Genomic DNA, 25,000 nt, shown 5'->3' with positions numbered 1-25,000 from the left:
AAGATAAAAAGATCAGGCTAGAAAGCTACAATATAAATAAAGCTCTGCAGTTGGGAGCATCCAATGAGATAATGATTGTAATGCAATTAGCATGGTGCCTGACATAGTAAGCGCTATATAAATGTTAATATTTCAGAACATTCCTTTTTGTTCTGTTGTGTCCAACTCTTCATGACTCTGTTTGAGGTTTCTTGGCAAAGACAATGGGAGTGGTTCATCATTTCCTTCTCCAGGTCATTTTACAGTTGAGGAAACTGAGGCAAACAGGGTCAAATGACTTGCCCATAGTCACACAGCTAGTAAGTATCTGAGGTCAGATTTGAACTCAGAGAAAATGAGTCTCCTGACTCCAGGCCTGAGACTTTATCTGCATTCATTAAGAAATTACTATTTACCTGCCATTATGATTGTCTCTGGGGATACAATGGGAGATTAAATATTTCTTGTCCTAAAACAGTCCATATCTACATAGATCAGTATGTATGAAATAAGAGCAAATAGAATGAAATGCCAATACCAAAAGAATGCAAACTTGTCTTATTGCCCTTGCCTGGCATAATCTTCCCCCCTTGTGCCCCATCTTTACCTGATAGTTGTCAACTTCATTAAAAGCTAAGATCCTTATTTAACCATTACCAACAAGACAAGGATCCAAGTCAATACCAAGAGACTCATGATGAAAAAGGCTATCCACCACCATAGAAGGAACTGATGGAATGCAGACTGAAACATACCATTTTTTCCTTTTATTTCCTTCATGAGTTTTTTCCTTGTATAAGCAATATGTGTCTCCTTTCACAACATGATGAATATGGAAATATGTATTGTATGATAGCATATATAAAACCTATATCATATTACTTGCCATCTCAGGGAAGGGGGGAGAAGAGTTAGAGAGGGAGAGAACATAGATAGCAAAATATCAGAAAATGATTATTAAAAATTGTATCTGCATGTAAAGAAAAGAAAAATATAATAGAAATCTTAAAAAAAAGATAAGCTCCTTAAGGGCCAAGACTGATTGAAACTGTTGGATTTCTGTCTTTATATCCTCAGATCATAGACCAGTGTTTGGCATATATAATTTTCCACCTGTTACTTTTTTTTTCTATCAATAGTACTTAGAATTCTTTCTAAAGCATTTGCTCAGGGAATAATATTACTTGATGAACCAATGTGCCTTTTTTTTAAACTTTTTTTTTAAAACCTTACCTTACATCTTAGAATCAATGCTGTGTATTAGCTCCAAGGCAGGAGAGTAGTAAGGGCTAGGCAATGGGGGTTAAGTGACTTGCCCAGGGTCACACAGCTAGGAAGTATCTGAGGCCAGATTTGAACCTAGGACTTCCCATCTCTAGTGTGGAAAATATATGTAAGGTAATGGCGTCACCAGAGATATTATAATAAACAAAGTGGTTGTGGGATCACACTCTGGGATTTATGAGAGACTGGACCAGGGTGGAGAGACCAGAGTTTACTGGATTTCCACAGGAATGGCAGTTGATCTTAACTGTCACTCAGCTTCCACTAGGCCAGAGTCTTGAAACAGGCCAACAAGGTAAAAGGGACTTAACAGCTTTTATTATATTTGACTAAAAGGTGGAAAAGGGATTTCTATACTTAAAATATAAAGGATAAAACCACAGGGCAATAGGAGGACTTATTCTACTCTTATCTAAGTGATCTAAACTAACAGGGCCCAAAGAGCTGTAAATTGAGTCTCTGCCTCAGACCTGGAACCTGCCAGGCTTGAGTACAGCTGGGGCTTTTGTGGCTTTGGGATTCTCACTGCAATCCACTGATGATCTCTGGATGCCAGGAGTCAAAGTGGTCTCAGGTACCAGGTTGTGAGGGTTTTGCTTGAAGCACTGTCCACCAGAACTCAAACTTCTCCTCCTCCCTTGGCTCTGTAGATTTTGTCCTTTTTGCTAGATGCCACACCACACAGGATCCCAGGGGAAATCAGAAAGCAGGGTGCCCTTTGCTCTGAGGTCTCCCAGGCTGGCAACAGTTTTTGCCCACCACTAATGGAGTCCTCACTCGGCCCAGACACACTTCCTCCTACCTCATTCCATCCTGGAATTCCCAGCTCCACCTCCTTCCTGCTAAGTACAACTTAATTCCTAATCAATACCTAATCTAACCTTCCTTACAACACTAGGTCTGGCTGTCAATCCACTGAGCTACCTAGCTGCCCCCCCCCATTGTGCCCTTAAAGATCTGAATTTAATCAAGAAACATGACCCCCCCAAAAAACCATAGCAATACAACTAAGTTATTTTATTTTTTCTCTCATATCAGTCTTTTTTCTTTATATCACAGTCATGGAGGAGAAAGGGAGATAACCTCTCCCAATTTTATATTGAACCTTTCTTTGTAAAAAAAAAAAAAATAATCATTAAGCAGAAACTCAATAGTGAATCTATCTGGTAGTCCTCAACTTCCTCAGTGAGGAGGGAGATATGTTTCATTTTCTAATCTCCAGGTCTTTAATTTTTTTTCCATTACTTTGAGTTTAGTTTCATTTTAGCCATCTCTCCATTTATATTGTTGTAGTCTTTCTTTGTGTAATTTATTGTATTTGTTCTGCTTATTCCATTCTGCATCAGTTCATACAAATCATCTCTGTTCCTTGAATTCTTCATATTTGTTAGTTCTTAGTACACAATAAGATTTATAACCTTCCTGTATCATAGTTCATCAGCCATCTCTCTTGCAAAGGGACACCCACTTTCTTTCCAGTTTTTTACTACCACAAAGAATGCTGCCATAAATATTTTGGTATGTATTTAGCCTTTGTTTCTGTCCCACACCACCTTGAAGCATAAAGCCCAATAATGAATATCTAGGTTAAAGGGTATAAACAATTTCATAATTTTGCTTGCCTAATTAAAAATTGATTTTTAGCCCCCTCCAGTATTGAAAAGCCTCATTTTGGGTCATCTTTGCCAATTTATGTATCGTGAGGTAAAACCTCAGATTTGTTTTAACTTGCATTTTTCTTACTATTAGCGGTGGCAACTTTCTATGACAAAGGTTTTTAATATTGCTTTTTAACCTATGCTTCCTGATATTCTTTTAAAAAAATTTTTTATCACTTCCAAATCAGTATGGCAATATTTATATCTTATTTCCTAGGTCTGTGGGAAACTGTGAGTCTTTTCATAGTACAAATAAACCTTGATTGTACAAATATACCAGTTATGAATTATGGACCTAAGGGACTATGACTTATCATTATTTCTCAAGGATGGCACACTTGGAATTCATCATAGATACCTTTGTGGGGCATGGCTCCTCTCATGTTCTGCCTCAGTGGACAATAATGAAAAAGCTGTTGAATCTTTGTGATTGCATTTATCAAAGCACTTGGGAAATACCACCTAATTTGTCATTTCCTCCCTATTATCATTTGTATTAATTTTTATAAAGTGCCTAGCACCAAGCCTAGCACATAGCACATGCTATATAAATTTTAGCCATTATTATTGTTATTTTGTTCATGTTACTGCCAACTAATGCACTGGCTCTCCTTGCCAATCCAGTGTTAAGAACTATGTATGGTATGTCACAAAAGAAGCATCGTGTCATCCATACAGCTCTAGACTTAAGAGTATAGGAAAGAATTGGATGGATTAAAATCTCAAATACTGAGCCCATGGACAATTCACTTAAGTTTTCTGAGCCTCAGTTTATTCAGATGTAAAAGAAAAATGAATATGCATTTTGTTGTTCAGTCACATCTGATTCTTCATGACCCTGGTTGGGGCTTTCTTGGCAAAGATACTAGAATGGTTTGTTATTCCTCCTCCAGCTCATTTTGCAGATGCAAAAACTGAAGCAAACAGTTAAATAGCTTGTCAAGGGTCACATAGCTAGTAAGTATCCCAGGCCAGATACGAACTCGGGAAGATGAGAATACAAAATAGGACATACTTAATTCACAGCATTGTTGTAAGGATCAGATAAGACAATTTATTACAGTGCTTTTGCAAATTATAAAGCAGTATATGAATGTCAGCTGTTATTATTGTTATTTGTTGTTGTTACAAAGGTGTGCTAAAGTTTAATTCCTGAAATAAGAGTCCTAATTCTTCCTCTTTTCTTAATATATATAGCATATAATTATGCTATTACTGTGAAACTTTTTTCTGTTAACTAAAAATAACACAAAATAGAAATTTTTCATCATATATTCATCATGGTTGGACCAACAGCTTTGACATTGGGTCTGGGTATTAAAGTATTTCTCTTTTTCCCCCCTTTATTTTAAATTTTTTTTATTTTTAAACCCTTAACTTCTGTGTATTGGCTTCTAGGTGAAAGAGTGGCAAGGGTGGGCAATGGGGGTCAAGTGACTTGCCCAGGGTCACACAGCCGGGAAGTGACTGAGGCCAGATTTGAACCTAGGACCTCTAGTCTCTAGGCCTGACTCTCAATCCACTGAGCTACCCAGCTGCCCCCTCCCCCTTTATTTTAAACCACATTGTTGAGGGAAAAGGGGGTGGTATCTTATCCTAAGATACCATTCAGCTCATGTTTAATCTTGTGTTTAAAGAATTAAACCCAAAACAATAACCAATGTATAAGTTCATAGGTTGGGCTACAGACTCTAACTTGTCTGCCTGGAATACCTATATTTATAGAGAACCAAAGGTAAACACTGAAGATTATTAAATCTCAAGATTTCTTCTAAAGTAGAATTCTGTTTTGCAGATGCTGCCTTCTTGTTCAGGATGCTTATGGAGTATTCAGTGAAATACATTTGGAATCCCCCTGTTCTCCTCCAGAGGATATCACTCAGCACAGCAGACAGTGGGAAGGAAAATCCTGCAGCCTGGGAGGAATGAAGATCTTACAGAGGACCACCAGAGGAAGGTTAGATTATACCTCGAACAGGCTAGATTTTGCTCCATAATTACTTCTTTATCTTTAGATTTATTTCCATGAAGAGGCAAAAAAAAAAAACAACAAATTTAGCTCAATAAATTTATATTAGGTATCTTCTAGCCTTAGAGCACTATTATCAGGCCATCAAAGGAGATATAAAAAGAAAAAAGATAAAGACTCTTGCTTAATAAAAGCTTAAATAGTAGGTAGACATGATTTGCAACTGACTTTAATACAAAAGAGGAAGATATGTAAGATCATTTCCTCCCACAGGATGAGGGAAGCCCCAATGGGAGAGGCAACATTTGAGCTGATTCTTGAAGGATGAAAAAATTTTCAATAGACAGATAAATGTAGATGGGAGGAAAGGGAAGAAGAAGAAAAAGTAGTTAGGTGAATTGCTTGAAGAGAGCCAAACTAGTATTAGTGTAAAGTTAAATAAGATTTAATGTTTTACGAATTATTGTTTCCCCTTCCTTAATGCTTTTTTTTTTACTTTTTGAGTATTGCTTTGTAATTAATCAGTGTTATCATTTGAGCTTATGATTTTGAAGAAGCTGACATCAGCTTTCTACTTTGTTTGCAAATAGTGGTCATATTTAGCATATAAATCATTAAAAATCATATGTCTGTCACTAACATTTCTCCTGAATTTAGCGGAGAAAACTATCTCATACATACTATTTGGACATAGTAAACGCTTAATAATTGTGGGGTTTTCCCCATTCATTCATTCATTCATAGACCTTATCTAAATTTTATTTGTATTTTACAAGGTGTGTCGCATTTTGGAGTTGATTTTTTTAAAAAACTCTTACCTTGACTTAGAATTAATACTGTGTATTAGTTCCAAGATAGAAGAGTGGCACAGGCTAAGATTGGGGGGTAAAGTAACTTGTTCAGAGTCACACAACTAGGAAGTATCTAAGGCTAAATTTGAACCCAGACCCTCCTGAATCTAGGCCTGTCTCTCAATCCCCAGGGCCACCTACCCCTCAGAGTTGATTTTTAATAAATAAAAATGTCGGCACAACAATTGACAAATGGTCAAGGGATATGAATGAGAAGTTTTCAGATAAAGAAATCAAAACTATAAATAAGCACATGAAAAAGTGTTCTAAATTTCCCATAATTAGAGAAATGCAAATATTGGAGGGGATGTGGCAAAATCAGGACACTAATGCATTGCTGGTGGAGTTGTGAATTAATCCAGCCATCTGGAAGGCAATTTGGAATGATGCCCAAAGGGCTTTAAAAGAATGCATACCCTTTGATCGAGCAATACCAATGCTGGGTTTGTACCCCAAAGAGATAATAAGGAAAAATTCATGTACAAAAATATTCATTGCCACTATGGGAAGGGAACTCCTCCCTCCCTTATGTGCTTTGTGTAACAAATAAAATTAATATAGAAGGATATATTTAAAGATTTTAGGGTTTTATTGTAATCCATATTGGTAATTAAGCCATGTGCCTGATAAGGTCTAATTCAAATACCACGCCATACCTGTGACCCCAAGCTGCTCCACAGGAAAAGAGCCCATGTCCCAATCATGTCCAGAGTCTTATACCTCTCTCTACATAATCACACTTCCTGCCCACCTGTATTACACAAGAGGAATCCTGGGAAATGTAGTTTATAAGATATCTAAATGTCCACAAGAAGTTTAGATCAGAGATCTCAATATTAAGTTCAAGGAACCCCAAATTTCCTATATCACATTCCCCCCGTGAGATCCAGAGATAACACTGGTGTTCCCAATGGATCTTGTAAACATAGTCAACTTTTAAATTACAGGAATTTGGGGATAAAAGAAAAGAGGACAAAAACAATGATTGCTAGCCCCATTGACAAAAAGCCAATTGGGAGCAATCCCCTTTGGCATAAGTGTGTACATTCAAAACAAATGCATTCAACTTCCCATAGTTCAATCAACTGCACCCCAAAGTTCATTTTGGATCTTCAAGATCCAGTGAAGGTTCTTCAGGCACCTTCATGGTGCTTTCTCCAAACAGGTTCACTGTCTGGATTCTGGGGAGATGGCAAATTTCCTATCCTAAAATTACTCTCAAGGAATTTAAACTTTACATTATAGATTATAAAACAAAGATTCCCTTCTGAGGAGAATTATACATTCCCCCCCTGAAATTACTCTCAAAAGAGTTAAAATTTTACATTATAGATTATAATACAGACCTTATGATCATAAAACTTACACACACCCCTGAGGAGAATCAATAACATATTCTCCCCTGGAAAGGGTACCCCAGGTCAGCTAAGGACACATGGCTGAGTTATGAGGTTGTAAGAAATCAATTGGCAAAAGAAATAAAATGTGAATAAAAGAGAAAAATTAACTTGTGAATGAAATGTAAAATGGCAAAGTCTTATGTGCAAAAATGTAAGGAAAAATAAACTTATAACAGGTCCTTGAATCAAGGCCCAATTAAAGTGATTTAAGCAGTTTGCAATTACCCATTCAGGAGTGTTGTGAGGAAGATTAGATTAGGTATTGATTAGGTATTGATTAGGAAGTACATAGCAGGAAGGAGCTGGAGCTGGGAATTCCAGGTTGGAATGAAGGAACAGGAAGAGGTGATTTGGCCCTGAGTGAGGACTCCATTAGTGGTGAGTAAAAACTGTTGCCAGCCTGGGAGACCTCAGAGCAAAGGACACCCTGTTTCCTGTTTTCCCCTGGGATCCTGAGTGTGGCATCTAGCAAAAGGAGAAGATCTACAGAGCCAAGGGAGGAGGAGAAGTTTGAGAACTGGTGGACAGTGCTTCAAGCAAAACCTTCTCTACTTGGTACCTGAGACAACCTGGCTCCTGGCATCCAGAGATCATCAGTGGATTGCAGTGAGAATCCCAAAGCCACAAAGCCCTTAGCTGTACTCAAGCCTGGCAGGTTCCAGGTTTGAGGCAGAAACCCAGAGACTCCATTTACAGCTCCTTGGGCCCTGTTAGTTTAGATCACTTAGATTAGTGTAGTAGAATAAGTCCTTCCCTGTCCCTGTGGATTTTGTTATTAGGTGTTAAGGTTTTGTCATTCCTATCCCTCCTTTTGTTGTTCCTAATTAAACCCAGTTTCATCCTGTTACCTTGTCAGTTGAATTTAAGGCCTCTGGCCAGAATGACAGTTGGCTGTTATTTTTTCAGTTGGGAGTGGCTTAGCTGTACAAGTCTTCAATGTTCAGTTTTAGTCTCTCTTAAATCCCAGAGTGTGTTCCCACAAACCCCTTAGTTAATTTATAATATCCCTTGTGACCCCATTACCTTACTTATATTTCCTACAGTTGCCAGGACCAAAGAAAGTTGCCATTCTATATATTTGCTTTCTCTCTCTTCCATTCCCCTATTATCTAACTATTGTAGTTAGAAGACCTTTGTGAGTACAAGAAGATTATGTAAAGTGATCACTTGGGGTGAATAGGCACCCAAGAATCATCAGGGGGGGATTGTGTAAATGGAATTAGCTCACCCTCATTCATTGTTTAGACTCTAGCCACCAGAAATAATGTCATCCCACCCAACTTAGAATTTAATGGGGAGGGGGAGGTCTGTTACCCACAAATGACAGTAAGTGACAAATCAAAAACAAGGGACTGCCCTTTGGGCAGTCCAAAACAGTGTTGAGGCTGCCATTTGTCCGCTTCAAATTGGAGGTGGACCCAGGAAGTGACAAAAGATGCTTATCTTTTAAATATGATGGTAACTTCCTGTGGGGCAGTTGCCTCTTTGAACTTCGTGTGGAAGGATCTCTGGTGAGACCTTAGACTGCTTCCCTTTGAATTGCCATGTGGGTAAGTTAGGCTGACTCTCTTTCTCTTCCCTTGGCATTTCTGGAGGCTCTAGCCTCAAAGAGGCCTCTCTTCTTAGAGGAGGCCTTGTGGCTAGAAGCCTTGTTAAATTCACCTCTGTGCCCCTCTGCTGAGGCCTCTAAATTCCTACCTGGTTTGGGCCTCTGGTCCGGGCCAGATTTTCTCTCTCTCAATTTCCCTACCTTCAACCTTCCTAATTGTAAATAAACCACCATAAAAGTCATTCTGACTTGGGTCTACTTTATTTTTAAATCGAGTTAATCAATTTCTGGTGACCATACCTTAAATATCTAGTCTCCTCTCTTACATTTGTTTTTATATAATCAATCAGGGACATGGAGGTCATTTACCATTGAGATGTGCAGGGATAGACAGGCCCTCAGAGAAAGGAACTTGAAACCAACAAGACAGGAGATTCCATAGGCACTGCCCCCCTGGGTGATGCCAGGAAAATTAAGGAACTATGATTGGTTCCTGAGATGTGATGTGGGAGAGCTAGTGGGTGGAGAAAACTGTTTATAAGCTGAGACCCAGTGACTGCTCTCTCACTCTTGCTCTCTTCTGGCTGAAGATTGGAACCTGAGGGAACCCCTATCAGTGGTGAGCTTCATTCCATCAGAACAGTCCATAGAGTGGTAGGCTAGGCAACTCACTACCTCTTTCCTACATTTCCCATTCTTTACTATCACTACTTTGATGTAATAAAGTTACTAAAGCTACTAGCAGCCTCATGATTTAATTTTAATTATTACACTGTGCTCTTTGTGGTGGCAAAAAATTGGAAAATGAAGGGTTGTCCCTTAATTGGGGAATGGCTGAACAAATTGTGGTATATAATGGTGATGGAATACTATTGTACTGTACGGATTGATGATCTGGAAGCTTTTCATATGAACTGAGAGAACCTCAGTGAACTGATGCATAGTGAAATGAGCAGAACCAGAAGGACATTGTACACAGAAAGTAAAACATTCTAGTGAAATGGACTTTGCTACTAGTAGCAGTGCAACAAGCCAGGACACTCCTGAAGGTCTTATGTGAAAGAATGCTATCCACATTGAGAGAAAGAACTATGGCAGTAGAAACACAAAAACAAAACATATGACATCACTTATCACATGTATATATGGATGTGTGAGTTAGACTTTAGACCTTTAAAAAATTGCTCTATAACAAAAATGAATAATATGGAAATAGGTATCAAGTGACAACATTTGTACAACCCAGTGGAATTGCTTGTCAGCTCTGAAAGGGAGGAGAAAAGAGGGGAGGGAAAGAAAATGAATCATGCAAACATGGAAAAAATATCTATAATTAATTAATTAATTTTGGGGGTGTGGGCACAAACCCTATCAATTACTCTCTTTACCCTATTGATTCTTTATTGGGTATGAGTTAGATATGCTCTTTTTAAAAAATGCCTTTTCCAACAAAAAGTATTTTACCACATTCTACAGTATATTTATGTATATTTTATATATGTATACATATATAAAATATACATTACAAGTATACTTACGGCTATGAACTTCACCTAAAATTTTGAAGCATAATTAGAAGCATAAATATGGAAATATTATGTAGTCCAAATATAGAAGTTTGACTCACTTTCAACAAACATATTAACACCTACTATTTGCAAGGCATTATTTTAGGCAATGAAGGCCACCCACAAAAAAAAACAATAATAATGACCCAGTCCTCAGAGAACTTATATTCTATTTAAGGAAATTCACCTAATTATTCCTTCCTTACTTTAACTTCACAATGTTAGTAATTTTCTGTAAATTGTGGCTAAACTTAAAGGTGAAATATCTTTGGATCTCCCTTTCTCAGCTTATTCTCAATTACCATTCAGAGCTTGGCTGGTTGGATCCCTAGAGGCAGTTAGGCCTTACTACCCTCAGGGACTAGTAACATGAGGAAACCCTGATGTCTTTGGGTTTCTACTTCTGTGTTTCACAAGCCCCTATCCAGAGATTTCATTTTCTGGCAACCAGCAATTTTTATTAGCTTTTAGAAAAGGGATTTATGAGGGAGGTGTAAAGTAAGAATAATTAGAAAAAAGATTCTCTTCCCTTGCAAACAACACAGAGGTCCCTGTGGAGAATGGACCCATGGGTCAAGGACGTGTGTGGCTAAGGGCTTCCTTCCAAGTCTTGGCCCCAGAAGACCTTCTCTCCCTTTGTGGAGTTCTCACAAGGGCCCCTTAGGCATAATTTTCTTCTGCACTCAGTAGAGTCCAGAAGTAGAGCCTTTCTAGGATCCATCATCAGCATTTCTTTCAGTTATAAGGAGAACAAAATTCTTGAAGCTGCTTCCATATACAGCGGACTTCTTTTCCATTTCCATCCATTAGAACTTTCTCTGCTTTCAGTCACTACCACCCTGCCAGGCTCTGCTACTGACTCCAGCTGCTCATGGGACTCTGATGGCTCTGAGGCATTCCAGACCCAGAGGCTGCTCTCCCCTTCCCCATCACCCCACTTGGTGACTCAACACAGTTCTGCATCAGGGGCTGCCAGGCAGGAAGAGAAGCAAAAAGGCCAGCTGTGTGCCGAGTCATTGTTGGTGGGCATTCTCCATTCCAGATCAGCTTTCTTATCACTCTTGACTCCTCAGCCATCCAGAAGTGTCTGGATCATCAGTCTCTCAGTCACTGGAAGGAAGATCGAAGCGTGTTCTGTACCATCTGCCGAGAAAGGCAAATTTGAGAAAATCTGACTTAAAAATCACAAAGTACCCATTACAGTTGAAAATAAACTGCTCAGAATAAAGCTGTTGTCATTCCCAGGGTTAATTTGATAAGTTATGTTACTTCCTTTCAAATCCTTTTTGATTTCAGACATTTGATATTTTATGGGACACATTTGAATATAGATACCCTGAACTATCCATCCTTTCCTCAAAGCTAAATCTACTGGATTCTTATCCCTATAGCAAAAGGGAAGAGGAAAATGGCTTTCCTAGTGTGGCCTTATTCGTGATTGTAGGCTGAAGAACCCACTTTTCCATTGTAAAAAGGAGCTACATTACTGAGCCAATCCATGAGGGTCCATTCAACTCAGGATGTGTTTGAAGGGTTCAGTCCAGGTTTTGTGGGTTGATCTGGAAGCCTAACCACCATTTATGACATTGTTTCCATGGGAAGTTTTGTTCCCAAATCTAAACAGCCTAGTTAGGAACAAACTTTTGGAACACAATCCATTTATAAGTTGGGGATGGCCTCTATGGTCTTTTTGTTTGTGTTATACTGGTTTGTATGTTTTGTATGACTTTAAAGTTTTCTGTATGTAGCTATTTCCATAAAGATATTCGTACATTCTGCCCCCCTTCATTAAATAGCCATACAAATAAATATTCAGGTTAATTTTTTAAAGTTTTAGAAGTAGCATTTCTTCAAAACAAATTATTAAAGAGTTCTGGAATGCTGAGCTTCATAATTGGCTATTAGTGATATCATCCATTGTCAGTAATCCATCCATTGCTCAGGAAGTACACGAGACTGATTCTTTTTTTCATTTTTTGCCCTCCAAAAAAAAGTGTTTCATAGCAACACTAATAAACTTCAACGAATGCACTTCTAGGAACTTATTTCACTTACCCCAATTCAAGCTGAAATGATTAATTATATCATTCCAATATCTAATGCAGTAAATAACTTCTTCTGCCAGTTGGAAAACACTTGGATGTCTTTGGGGAAGTCATGGAGTTTTTCAGATCTGGGTCACCAGATTTCATATGGGCTAGGTTTGCAAGGACAGAAAAGTTGTTGCTTTCTGAGAGTTGTTTAGTGACTGTATTAAAAATGATTTGATCTTTTCAGGATGACTGAAAGTGGAAATGCATCCACTTACATTCTATTTAAAGTTTTGCCCAGGAACACTCTACCATCATAAAATCAAACCTAAAATTGGTACTATTGCTAACAGTTTCAAGAAGGAGGCAAGGAACTGACATCATCTTATTTTGTTTTCTACCCATTCATAGAACCTGATAAAAATAAAAAGAGAACTAGAGAATATTGGAAGGTTTCCATAGGAAAAGGTGAGGAATACCATACTTCAAGAAAGACCAGTGAGAAGTTCTCACAACAACCTAGATTAAGCAGATTCATTAGCAAAAGGATAGTTAGTACTGTGTCTTTTACAGGTCCTGGCACATGTTGTTCAGTTGTTTATGTCCAAAACTTGGAATTTTTCTTGGCAAAGATACTGGAGTGGTTTATCATTTTCTTCTCTAGCTCATTTTGTAGATAAGGAAACTAAGGCAAAAAGGATTAAGTGTCTTGCCCAAGTTCTCACAACTAGGAAGTGTTGGGCCAAATCTGTACTCAGGAAGATGAGTCTTCTTGACTCTAGGTCCAGCATTCAATCCAATACATCACCAGCTGCCCTAAGTAGGTATATCACATGATAATAATTTAATAAATATTTCTTAAATTAGCTTAAAAGTTCTTCTATATACCTCACTGAAATTCATTTAATTGTTTTTCTTCTTCTAAGGACGTTATTTTCCTTAATTTGTTCTTCAAAACAGATAAATATTGGAGGTCTGGCCAAAGGGATTAATAAAACCAGAAAAAAGTGAGAAGTAATAATATTCTATACTTCATTTATTTGCATGAACCTTAAATTTTTATTTCTGTCCATGGTAATTGTTCTTCCATTTCAAAAGACAAACAGGCAGTACCTGAAAAAATTATATTTTTTAAATTATTTTTGTATTTGTATCTCTAGCATTTAGCTCAGGGCCTGGCTTATAGTAGGTACTTAATACTAATGGAAAACTTCAATTTTTTCTCAAATAGATGTTGTCTACAGGTTAAAATTTCAGCTATCAGTACAACCCCTTGAGATAGAAAAGGACCTTTTTTCCTTCTCCACCCCATGTCTTTTGCAACATTTTTTAAATTAATGGGTCAATTCAGTGGTTGAGTAAAACATATAACTGCTAATTCATAGTATCATGTTTTAACTATACTAAGTTATAGTATCCAGTTTTATAAAATGAGTGAATAATAGGTAGTTTTATGTTGCTTCTGCCTCTTAAAAGAAAACATTTCTGACACTGGAGTAAAGTGGATTTCATTAAATAATATTTACAGTCATCACTGAATTCCAAAGAAAATAGGGAGAATTTTACCATTTCAAGGAATTGTAATTGAAGTATTAAACATGGCCTTATGGATTCTAACGGTTTGAGAGAAATTATTCTAAATGGAACACAAAGCCTGGGGCTGCTCAGATTTCTGTGAGGCGATTATAGTTAGGACAGATATTCTGATGGCTCAATGGAGGAGACTCTTATATCTCTAATTGAAGAAATATTTATTAAGTGCCTATCATGATTATTGTGCAAGGCCCTGAATCAGACACAATACCACCCTTTAATTCTGTATTATCTGCTTAAGACTCTTGAGCATTTTAAAAGAAGAGATAAAGTATGATTTGACAAAGAAAAAGTGAGAAGATATTGAAAACATGGTACATGTGTAGCCTCTGTGGCAAGACTGATTATTTTTTTAAATAAAGTTGATACTATCCTGCCCAAGTACCATAATAATTTTTGAAAGGAAATTATGTTGATGATTTAAGAATAAGATATAGTATTAGATATATTACAGTTTAGAATTTTAAAGATGAAAGTCATCCCTAGGGATAATCTTACACAATCCCCCTTATTTAACAAGCAATGAAAATTAGACTCAGACAGGTTAAGTGACTTACCTAAAGTCACATATGTCTTTAGTAATACAGCTGGCACTAGATACTAGATTTCTGGACTCCTAGTAAACAGATTTTATTGGATAGAGAAAGGGATTTACAATGGGGTATCATAAAACAGGGCATAGTAAGATATGAAGTCAGTTAGATAAGAGAATTATCAAAGAACTCATTTCTCATATTTTTACCTTCACATTTCATTATTACATTACTTTAATTAAAGAGAAAATGAAAAACTTAGATTCATAACTGATTTCAGACACTTCCTAGATAGGTGACTCTGGGCAAGTCTCTTACCCCTGTTAGCCTAGTCTTTGCTGCTCCTCTGTCCTAGAGATATTACTAAGGCAGAAAGTAAGGAGACAGAGAGAGAGAGAGACAGACAGACAGACAGACAGACAGGAGAGACAGACAGAAAGACAGACAGATAGACAGACAGACAGGAGAGAGAGAATAAAGATTTAAGTTAAAATGGGTCAGTCATGAATAAGCCAATTGGAAATTAAAGCAATAACTCATGCAATACAATAGGCATTTATTTACTATTTAATGTGTGCAGATCACTGTAATAAGAATAAGTTAGAATTTAGATAAGACATGGTCTATTCTTTCATGGAATTTATAGTCTAATAAGAGATGGCATAAATAGAGATAATTCTCATCTATCATATTATTTGGTAAGTATATTTAAGAGATACATATCACAGAATCATAGATCACACATTGAGTCTTAGAAAGTACCCTAGAATTTGTCTAATCCAACCTAAAGCAGCAAGATAATACAACAAATAAGAGCATTAGGTGAGTCAGGAAGAACTGAGTTCAAATCCCCCTCAGACATTTATCCACCTATTTGACTTTAGACAAGTCACTTTTTCTCATTATCCTTAACTGTAAAATGGGGATAATAATACTAGCTACTTCTCAGTGTTGTGAGGATCAAATGAGATAATATTTGCGAAGTGCTTGGTATATTGTAGGTGCTATAGAAATGCTTATTCCCTTCTTCCCATATCTTTTAACTTTACAGATAAGGAAACTGAGGCTCAAAGAGATTGAGTAAATTATCCACAGTCCTAAAGCAGCTAAGAAGCAGAGGTGGACTTTGAAGGATGTTTCCAGATTCCAGACCCAGCACTCCATCTACTTTGTGGACAGAGTGCTGCAGCTGGAATCTGGAAGACATTACTGTTAATTATTTCCCGTTTGTGCTTTTACAGCAATGTGTGTGTGTGTGTGTGTGTGTGTGTGTGTGTGTGTGTGTGTGTGTGTGTGTGTGTGTGTGTTTTATTTCCCTCATTGGATTGTATACTCCTTGAGGGCAAGGACCATCTTTTGCCTTTTTTTTCTCCCCAGTGCTTAGCAGAGTGCCTGGTACATGTTTATTAACTAACAGATCGATTGAAAATACTCAATAAACTCCACAAGTAAAGTTGATTATATCATAATGTAAAGGAGAGATGAAAAATCAAGGAAGACTCCTTAGAGTTTTGAAACCTTTTTTTTTTTTTAATTTTCATGGTTCATTAATTTTGTTCTCCCATTTTTGAAGTTTTTGCCTTTCATGCTAAGAATTTTATTTCCCACAAATCCCATTTCTTTATTCAAATTTACTACTATTTTCTTCATGTTATTGACTTTGGATAATGAGGTGAATAAGGAGCTATGTTCTTTCATGACTTCTTATTATCTTCTTTTTTGCATATTTTTAAGTCATATTTTTTCCAGATTACATATGTAGGCACAATTTTTAATAATTGTTTTCTGAAATTTTTCTATCCATGTTCTCTCTCTCCTTTTCCCCTCCCCTCCCCAAGATGGCAGGTAATATGATGTAGATTATACATATGCTATCATGCAATACACATTTCCATGTTTGTCAGGTTGAGAAAAAAAACACATATCACATAATAGGAAAAAAACTCATGAAGGAAATGAAGTGAAAAATAATATGCTTCAATCTACATTCAGACTCCATCAGTTCCTTCTGTAGCAGTAGGTAGCTTTTTTTGTACATATATCCCTTAGAGTTGTCTTAGATCCTTGCAATGCTGATAATAGTTAATCATTCACAGTTCATCATTATTTATACCTAAAACAGATACTTCATTGCTGTCACTGTGTACAGCATTCTCCCGATTCTGCTTACTTCTCTTTACATTACTTCATATAGGTCTTTCCAGGATTTTTTGTGATTGTCCTTTTGGCACAATAGTATTCCATCACAATCCTATACCACAGCTTCTTCAGTTTCCAATTCTTTGTCACCACAAAAAGAGCTGCTATAAATATTTTTGTACAAGTAGATCCTTTCCCCCTATCTTTCACCTCTTTGGTAAACAGACCCAGTATTGTAATTGCTGAGTCAAAGAATATGCATCATTTTATGGCCCTTTGGGCATGGCTCCAAATTGCTGTCCAGTATTAGATTAATTCAAAGTTCTACCAACACTGTATTAGTGCCCCATTTTTTCCACCTCTTATCCAACATTCATCATTTTCCCTTTTTTGTTAGCCTTATTTTGTCATCTTATTGGAGTTGGATTTGAAAAGATGGCAAGGAATTTAGCTGGTGAGGAAAGAGAACAATCTTAAGGAACAAAAGTATTATCAAAATCAACCAATAAATAAATACTTATCAAATGCCAGACAAAAGAGTGAAGAGACAGACAGTGCTGGGGCAAACACATTGAAGGGACACAGACAATAATACTATTTTACTAGAGACAGAATGCATAGGCAGGAATAATATGAAGTTAGAAACTCTACAAGGAAAGTTGGAAAAGTTGGAGAGCAAATAAGTTTACACTTGACTTGGTAAGGAGTCTCTAAAGAATTCTCAACAGAAGAGTCATATGACCAGAACTAGGCATAATTCTAATTTTAATTCATTTCAATTATTTATTGATAAATAAATGATACATTGATAAACAACAATTTAATAAGCACCTACTATGTGTCAGGCAGTGTAATAAGCTCTGGGAAAACAAAAAAAAAATAGTTCCTGCCATTAAGGAATAGGAAGCTGGAAAGCAAAGGAGAAGAGAAAACATTAGGGGAAAACTGAGGGGACATGGAGATGAGGCCAAGCAGAGCTGAAGATACAAAGTACACATAAGAAAATTTAGACTGGCAATAATATAGAGAATAGTTTGGAGGAAAGCAAGAGTGGAGGCAGGAAGGTTAGCCAAGGCTAAAGAAGAGAAAGATGAGTTAATTACATAATAGAAGACAAATGGTGGAGACTGTTTTGTAATATATTACTAGTAGACTATAGTTCTTGTACTTTGGTTTTCTTGTCTACAGAAGAGGAAAAAGAGATAGGAGAGCCTTAAATAAGGTAAAGTGAGGAGTTTGTTGTTTTTTTTTTTAATCCTTAAAAGCAATAAGGAGGGTACAACAAAAAAGTCAATTAACAGGGAAATGATATAATCAAACCTGTGCCACAAAAATATTATCATTTTGTCAGTCAAGAAGGATAGATTGAATAAGGGAGAGAATTGAAGCAAGGAGACCTGTTAGAAAACAATACAGTAGTCCAGGCAAGAAGTGATATGGACCTAAATTAGAGGAATGGTAGTATGTAAGGAAAGGAAAAAGGAATAAGCGATATTATGAAGGTAGAATCAATATGATTTGTCTACTTTTCAAAATTGGAATTCAAGGGAAAGGATGAGTTTAGGAACAACACCAAGCTTGCAGACTTAGCTTACTAAAAGAATGATGATCCTCTCAACAAAAAACTGGAAATTGGGAGCATTAGGAATGAAGATGATGACCAGTAGCATTTGTTTATTTGAATTACTAAGTGACTTATTTCCATTAGTCCTTATTTCATGTTGTCAGTACCTGAATTTGAAGGGGCTGGCACTGTAGGTTAGTAGAAAAGCATTAGATTAATTAGATATGCAATCATATCACCATTTAATAGTTGTTTGGGCAGAACCAGGAGAACACTGTATTCAATAACAAAGTTACTGTACAGAGAACAACTGCAAATGACTTGACTATTCTCAGCAATGCAATGATCCAAGACAATCCCAAAAATTGATGAAAATGTTGTCCACCTCCAGAGAAAGAACTGATGGAGTGTGAATGCAGACCATTTTTTTTGCTTTATTTTCTGAGAGAGAGAGCGAGGGGGGGGGGCGGATATATGTGTGTGTATATGTGTCTTTTTCTACAACATGACAAATATGGAAATATATTTGTACAGTAATTCATGTATAACCAAGATAAAATTGCTTACCATCTCAGGGAGAAAGGAAAGAGGGAAAGAAAATAGAACTCAAAATGTTAGGAAACAAATATCAAAAATTGTTTTTATGTGTAAATGGGAAAAATAAAATATTACTAAAAGAAAATGATGCCAAAAAAAGAAGACAACATGAACATATGAGAATATATATATATATATAATACATATTTAATGTGAATATAGAATAAATTCACAAAATAATCACAATTTTAAAAATAGTTGTCTAGATAAGTAACTGAAGTTATCTGGACCTCAGCTTCCTCATCTTCAAAGTGGAGGGTTGGTCTAGAAAGACAGGATGGTATAGTAAAAAGGGGCCACTCTTGTATTTAGAGCCAGAGGCCAAGCCTTGTCTACTTCCTCCTCATGGAGCATCACTAAATCTCTCCAGTATGAATTTCCTCATCTGTAAAATGTAGAGGCTGGCCTAAATGATCTCCAAATTCTCTTCTAACTCTCAAACTCTGAGAATAAGACTAAGGTAGGCTCTAACAAATTGTGCCCCAAAGAGGGGGTCTGGTCTTCACCTTCCTTCTGACTAAGTTCTCTACTTAGATGTTTAAACTTCAGTTGAGAGCACAGTGAGGTGACTCTGTGAATCACTTTGATATTGACAAGGAAACCCTTGTTTCTTTTATTTGGGAGGAAAAGAAGAAAAAGCAGTGCTTCATATGCTCTCCTTAACAGGAAATATGTGATGGAGAGAGCTCTCTCTGGTGCAAGAAAGTATACTAGTAATTTCCTTCCTTTGATTTTCCCTCTTCAAAAAGAACTCTCAAAGAGATACCCACTTCCCCTGGGGTTTGAGGTCCAGAGTCCCTTTGCTAATTACTGTGGTTAGAAACCATGCTTTGGGGGACACACTTCAACAGTCTTTCATAATTTTTAAATGATCTTTTTATTCCTAGTTGACTCACTCAAATTTTTGAACAGAGAGAAAATTGATTATTTAAGAGGGACAAGTTAACTCTTTTATACTAGATGTATTCAGTGTAATAATAGTATTAGTTTACACTTATGCAAAGCTTTTGGAATCACAAAAGCTTTTTTGTATATTTTGAACTATAAAATAGGTATTTTAAGAAAGTAAGCATGCTTCATATGAACAACTTTCTCTTCACATATATGATGCCTGTAAATGTTTGAAAGCATAATTTTTAAGTTTCTTTGATGGACTCGAGATCTTTACTTCTAAACATTTTCTACTTCTAGAGTTTTGGATAAAATTGGTTTTTTAAGCCCATTTAAAGGCGATATTTGTCAAGAAAAGATAGTACCAGGTGCTTTTCCAAAAAAGAAGAATTGTAAAGAGAGCAGGACATTAGGTAATTTTGTCCTATTTTCTTTCAGATAACACTTAAGCATCTCATCTTTCTACAATGCCTTACCATACATCTTTTATCTACAGTGAATATCATTTTCATTTCCTTATTTTAGAATTTGGAAGCCTCTGAAACTGAATAGCAAAGTCTTAGCAAATAGCTTCAAGTCTTAAAGATACAATTTTATTTTTACAACAGATTTTTTTGAATTAATATAATTTCTTAACTGTACAAAAATTATTGAGAAATATTTTATCAATGGTTGATTTGCAAATGAGTTTCATACAACATGGTCTCTTAAAGCAATATTATTAAATAATTATTTACCATGAAAATTAAGATAAAGTTAGTGCATTCTTCTTGCCATAAGGTTTCTGGACAGATTAATTCATCAAACAGTTACTGTAATAAATACCTAGCGTATAGAGCTTTAGCTTCTTGGGGAAGACACAGTTAAGACAGGATATCTGCCCTTCCTTTCAGTTTAATGGTGGATAAGACTCAAACACAAATGATAATATACAATCTTAGAGGATTAGGGACATTAACAGATATTCTCAGCAATACAAGTGATCCAAGACAGTTCCAAAGATTCATGATGAAATATTCTAACTACCTCTAGAGAAAGAACTAAGAGAAGATGAATGCATAAAGAAGTATACTATTTTTCACTTCATTTTCTTCATAGACTTTTATTTTGTTTAGTTTTTATATGAGTCTTCTTCTACAACATAACCAATATGGAAATATGTTTCACATGATTGAACATTTATAACTTAGATCAAATTGCTTGCCATCTCTGGGATGGGTTAGGATGGGAAGGAAGCAAGGAAAGAATTTCTAACTCATCATTTTGGAAAACAAATGTTAAAAATTGTTGTTATAAGAAACAGTTAAGTGGCTCAGTGGATTGAGAACCAGACTCAGGTCCTAGGTTAAAATATGGTCCCAGACACTTCCTAGCTGTGTGACCCTGGACAAGTCACTGAACCCCCATTGCCTAGCCCTTACCACTCTTCTGCCTTGGAACCAATACACAGTATTGATTCTACGATAAGTGTTTGAAATAATAATAATAATTTAGTTTAGCACTTTACACAGTATCTTAGGCATAGTAACAACATAATAAATATTTATTGACTGACTGATGAGGCACTGACTATCTTATTCCTGCCATATTTTCATAAGCTACCTTTAGAAAAGATCTGATGCAGTGTGTTTGTATTAAAGAATTCAGGTAATTAGAAATAAGGAGGAAGGATTTAATCTTCTTTTCAAATGGACATATCCAGTGTGCTTTACAAGTCAAAGAGCTGTGGAAGACTTATGTAGTTTAGGTGATTGTAGGACTACCATTTTACTCCTGGTGTTAAATCCTAATGGATCTTCTCAATGAAATGATTTTTTTTTTGTAGTTTGAGCCACATATTTTTAATTTTAATAAAGCATATTCATATACCTTGGGTTTTTGAATTACAAACATAACTGAGGAAAGTTTTTAAGCCCGAAGAGTTAACAAGAGTAATACTATTAATGCCAGCATAAATGTATGCTCCTTAAAGTAACCTCAAGAAAATGATTTAATAAAAAATAATCATATTAATATTTCTGTCACTTCAGGGCAAAGAAGCCTGGAGACACAGCAGATGATAAAATGTAAAGAAATACAACTTAACAAAATTGGTCAGAATTGGTCTGGTGTCTAGAATACCAGACTAATGAACACAGATATGTTTTGAAATAATTGGGAGAAAACATACTCTGCAGAAGAACTGAAATTAGGGTGAGAGATGTCTTGAGTCTGTCAGAAGTGTGGACTAGAAAAAGCTTACCTTGAGTCATAAAAACAAAAGTGCTGAAGTCAAAGTTCTTAACACTTCAGAGTAGAACTGGCCTAGTTGGCAGCTTGACAGCCAAGCAGTCCAGTGGACAGAGCAACTGGCCCAGAGTCAGGAAGATCTGAGTTCAAGTGTAGCCTCAGAAACTTACTAGCTATGTGACACTGGGCAAGACACTTAATCCTGTTTGTCTCAATTTCCTCTTTGAAGCATATGCTGGAGAAGGAAATGGCAAAACCACTCCAGTATCTTTGCCAAGAAAACCCCAATGGGGTCATGAAGAGATGACTAAGACAACTGAACACACTGTTTGGAGCTAAATCAAAGGGGAAGCTAATAAAGAAAGATTATTCAAAGAAAAGAAAGCCGTATTATTTAGACTTTGAGGTGCAGTTGTCCTGGGGTCATCTGTTAAAATAGGCACCCATCCAACTTAATTATCACCTTGGACTTTAGGAAAATATCCTTGGGATATGGAAAATTAATTATGTATCTCTACTATGTGATCTTCATATCAGTGATAATGAAAACCATAAAATGGACTAACTCAGACAAAAGGAAAGCAGTAGACCGTGAAGAATACCTTGGAACACCCAGTTGGTTGATCACAGGAAGAAAGATAAGCAAGAACCACAAACCACCTGAAAGATCCCATTTGAATCATGTAGGCCAAACACCAACCATTGTCAAGATAGCTGTGTTAACAGCGAAGAGAATGGGCCTATCCATATAAGCACTAAGTAAATAACAAATCATTATATAAAAGCCTGTGAGTACTATCTCTGCTAGCTGCTCTTTACTTGGTTTAAAAAGAACAAAATTTCTTAATAAATATAAATAAAATCAGAATTTCTCTCATTCGCATGTGAAGCAGCAGGTAGAGCACTGGATATGGGGTCAGGAAGCCCTGATTCAAATCCTGCCTCAGATAACTTGCTAGATGTGTGTGACCTTGTACAAGTTACTCAATTTTACTCTGCCTTAAATCATCGGTAAAATGGGGGTAATAATTGCACTTGCCACTCTGGCACATGGTAGATACAATAATGCCAGCTACTACTATTATCATCATCATTATTATTAACAACAATAGCAGCAACAACAAATTATGAAACTGAGGAAGGAAGGTTAATTGACTTTACCCTGGATAATGGCTAATTTTCAGTCATTTATCACTCTATGATTCCTTGTGACCCATTGTGGAATTTTCTTGGCAAATATACTAGAGTGGTTTGGCATTTTCTTCTTCAGTTAATTTTATAAATGAGGAAACTGAGGCAAATGAGACTGTGTCTTGCCCAGAGTCACCCAGCTAGTAAGTGTCCAAGACTGGATTTGAACTCATGAAGATGAGTCTTCCTGACCCAAGTCCTAGCACTCTATCCACTCCAACATGTAGTCGCCCCTCTCCTCTTTTTACAAATAAAGAAACTGAGACCACTTGCCCATAGTCCCACAGGGAATAAATAAGTAGCAGAGGCAAGATTTAAAACAAAGTCTTCTGACTCCAAAGCCAGCACTGTAGAGGTATGGACAAAAGTTTTCCAAATGGAAAAATTTGTAATTTTACAGTCTAAAGGAAAGAGGAAGAAAATCAAGATTATTTATCTTAAAAGAATTATAGCTCGAGATTAGATTTTCATCGTAGGCACAGTTGGGGAGAAAGGAAAAGACTCCAATTGGGAATTATCAGATATTATAAGCAAAGAGACAGGGACAAGAGAGAAGCAATAGTCACGTTAAAGACCTGAGAATACAAAGAAGAAAGTCTTTCAGAATTATGAATCAAGAAGCAACAAGATCAGTAGATAAAATTTCAGGATTAAAAATCAACTCTTAGATCCCTATCTCACTTGGAGGTAGAGTTAATTTACTTAGCAGCATAGCAAGCATATTTTAGTTGTAGAAAACAACAGAGTTTTTCCAGTAACTTGTTCTTTAGCCTCCACACAGATCCCACGATTGCAGACTTAAAGCTAGGCCCAGTATTGTGGCTATTGTTCAGTTCTGTCCAACTCATGACCCCATGGACTATGTCTATTGGATTTCCTTGGCAAAGATACTGGAGTGGTTTGCTATTCCCTTCTCCATGAATTAAGTTAAATGGAAGTTAAGTGATTTGCCCAGGGTCAAACAGCTAATAAATGTCTAATGTCTGATTTGAAATTGTCTACCAGACTCCAGTGCAGTTCTGTATCCACTGAGCCACCTAGCTGCCACCTAGACCCAATATTACTTCTCAGATGATCCAACTCCTTTTAATCAGAGAAGCTTAATGTCTTGCCCATAATTACATCATAAGTAAGTTGCTGAAGATGGGATTTGAGCTCATGTCTTCTGACACCAAATCTCACCTTTTTTCCATTATCCAAACTGGAAATTCCCACCTTCCTAAAAAATATGTCCTCAATTATGTATGAATAAGTTAATCGATGGTGCCCATTCAAAAGCTGTATTATTATAGTCTAAAAGCTGGTCTTCCTGGTGATTTTGTATCTTTGTAACAGTATAAATATAAATTGATAAATTAAGATTAGAGTAATATGAGTAATATTAGAGTAATTTAATTGGCTCAATCCTTTTCTTTATGTTTATTAAAGATTTTTAGTAGAACGTTTCTTAGATCTCAGTAAGCTTATTCGTGGAATATCTTTGTATTAATAGACAAACAAAATAATACTATATGTTGTAAGAGTTAAATTAATGTATAATACTTTAAGTATTTTTATAAAGTTTATTATCTAACAAAATAGAACCACGTGACTAAGTTTTTCTACCTGCTCAAAAGCAGGGGAGAGTTAATCCCTTCTTCACAATGTTCAAGTGGCTCTGACTATTATGCCTTTTATTTTTCTTAAAATCTTTACTGATAAAGCTTGTAGAAATAATCAACAACTTTAGCAAAGTTGCAGGATACAAAATAAATGCACATAAATCATCAGCATTTCTATACATTTCCAACACACTAGAGCAGCAAGAAGTAGAAAGAGAAACACCATTCAAAATCACCCTAGACAATATAAAATACCTAGGAATATACCTACCAAAACAAACACAGCAATTATATGAAAACAACTACAAAACACTTTCCAAACAAATAAAACTGGATCTAAACAATTGGAAAGCCATTGATTGCTCATGGGTAGG

General features: G+C 36.3%; 1 protein-coding gene across 1 annotated transcript in view; it reads left to right on the top strand.

The window, feature by feature from the left end:
* SPIDR (scaffold protein involved in DNA repair) overlaps positions 1 to 25,000 on the top strand; it is a 590,496-nt gene that overhangs the window by 455,292 nt on the left and 110,204 nt on the right. The window contains exon 12 of the mRNA XM_044682801.1: positions 4,717 to 4,878. Coding sequence (XP_044538736.1) covers positions 4,717 to 4,878 — 162 coding nt within the window. The remainder of the gene's footprint in view (positions 1 to 4,716; positions 4,879 to 25,000) is intronic.

Source organism: Gracilinanus agilis, chromosome 1, assembly GCF_016433145.1.
Source record: "Gracilinanus agilis isolate LMUSP501 chromosome 1, AgileGrace, whole genome shotgun sequence".
In the NCBI taxonomy this organism is placed as follows: Eukaryota; Metazoa; Chordata; class Mammalia; order Didelphimorphia; family Didelphidae; genus Gracilinanus; species Gracilinanus agilis.
Note: the sequence above shows the minus strand (reverse complement) of the source record. Positions and strands in the feature narration are given on the sequence as shown.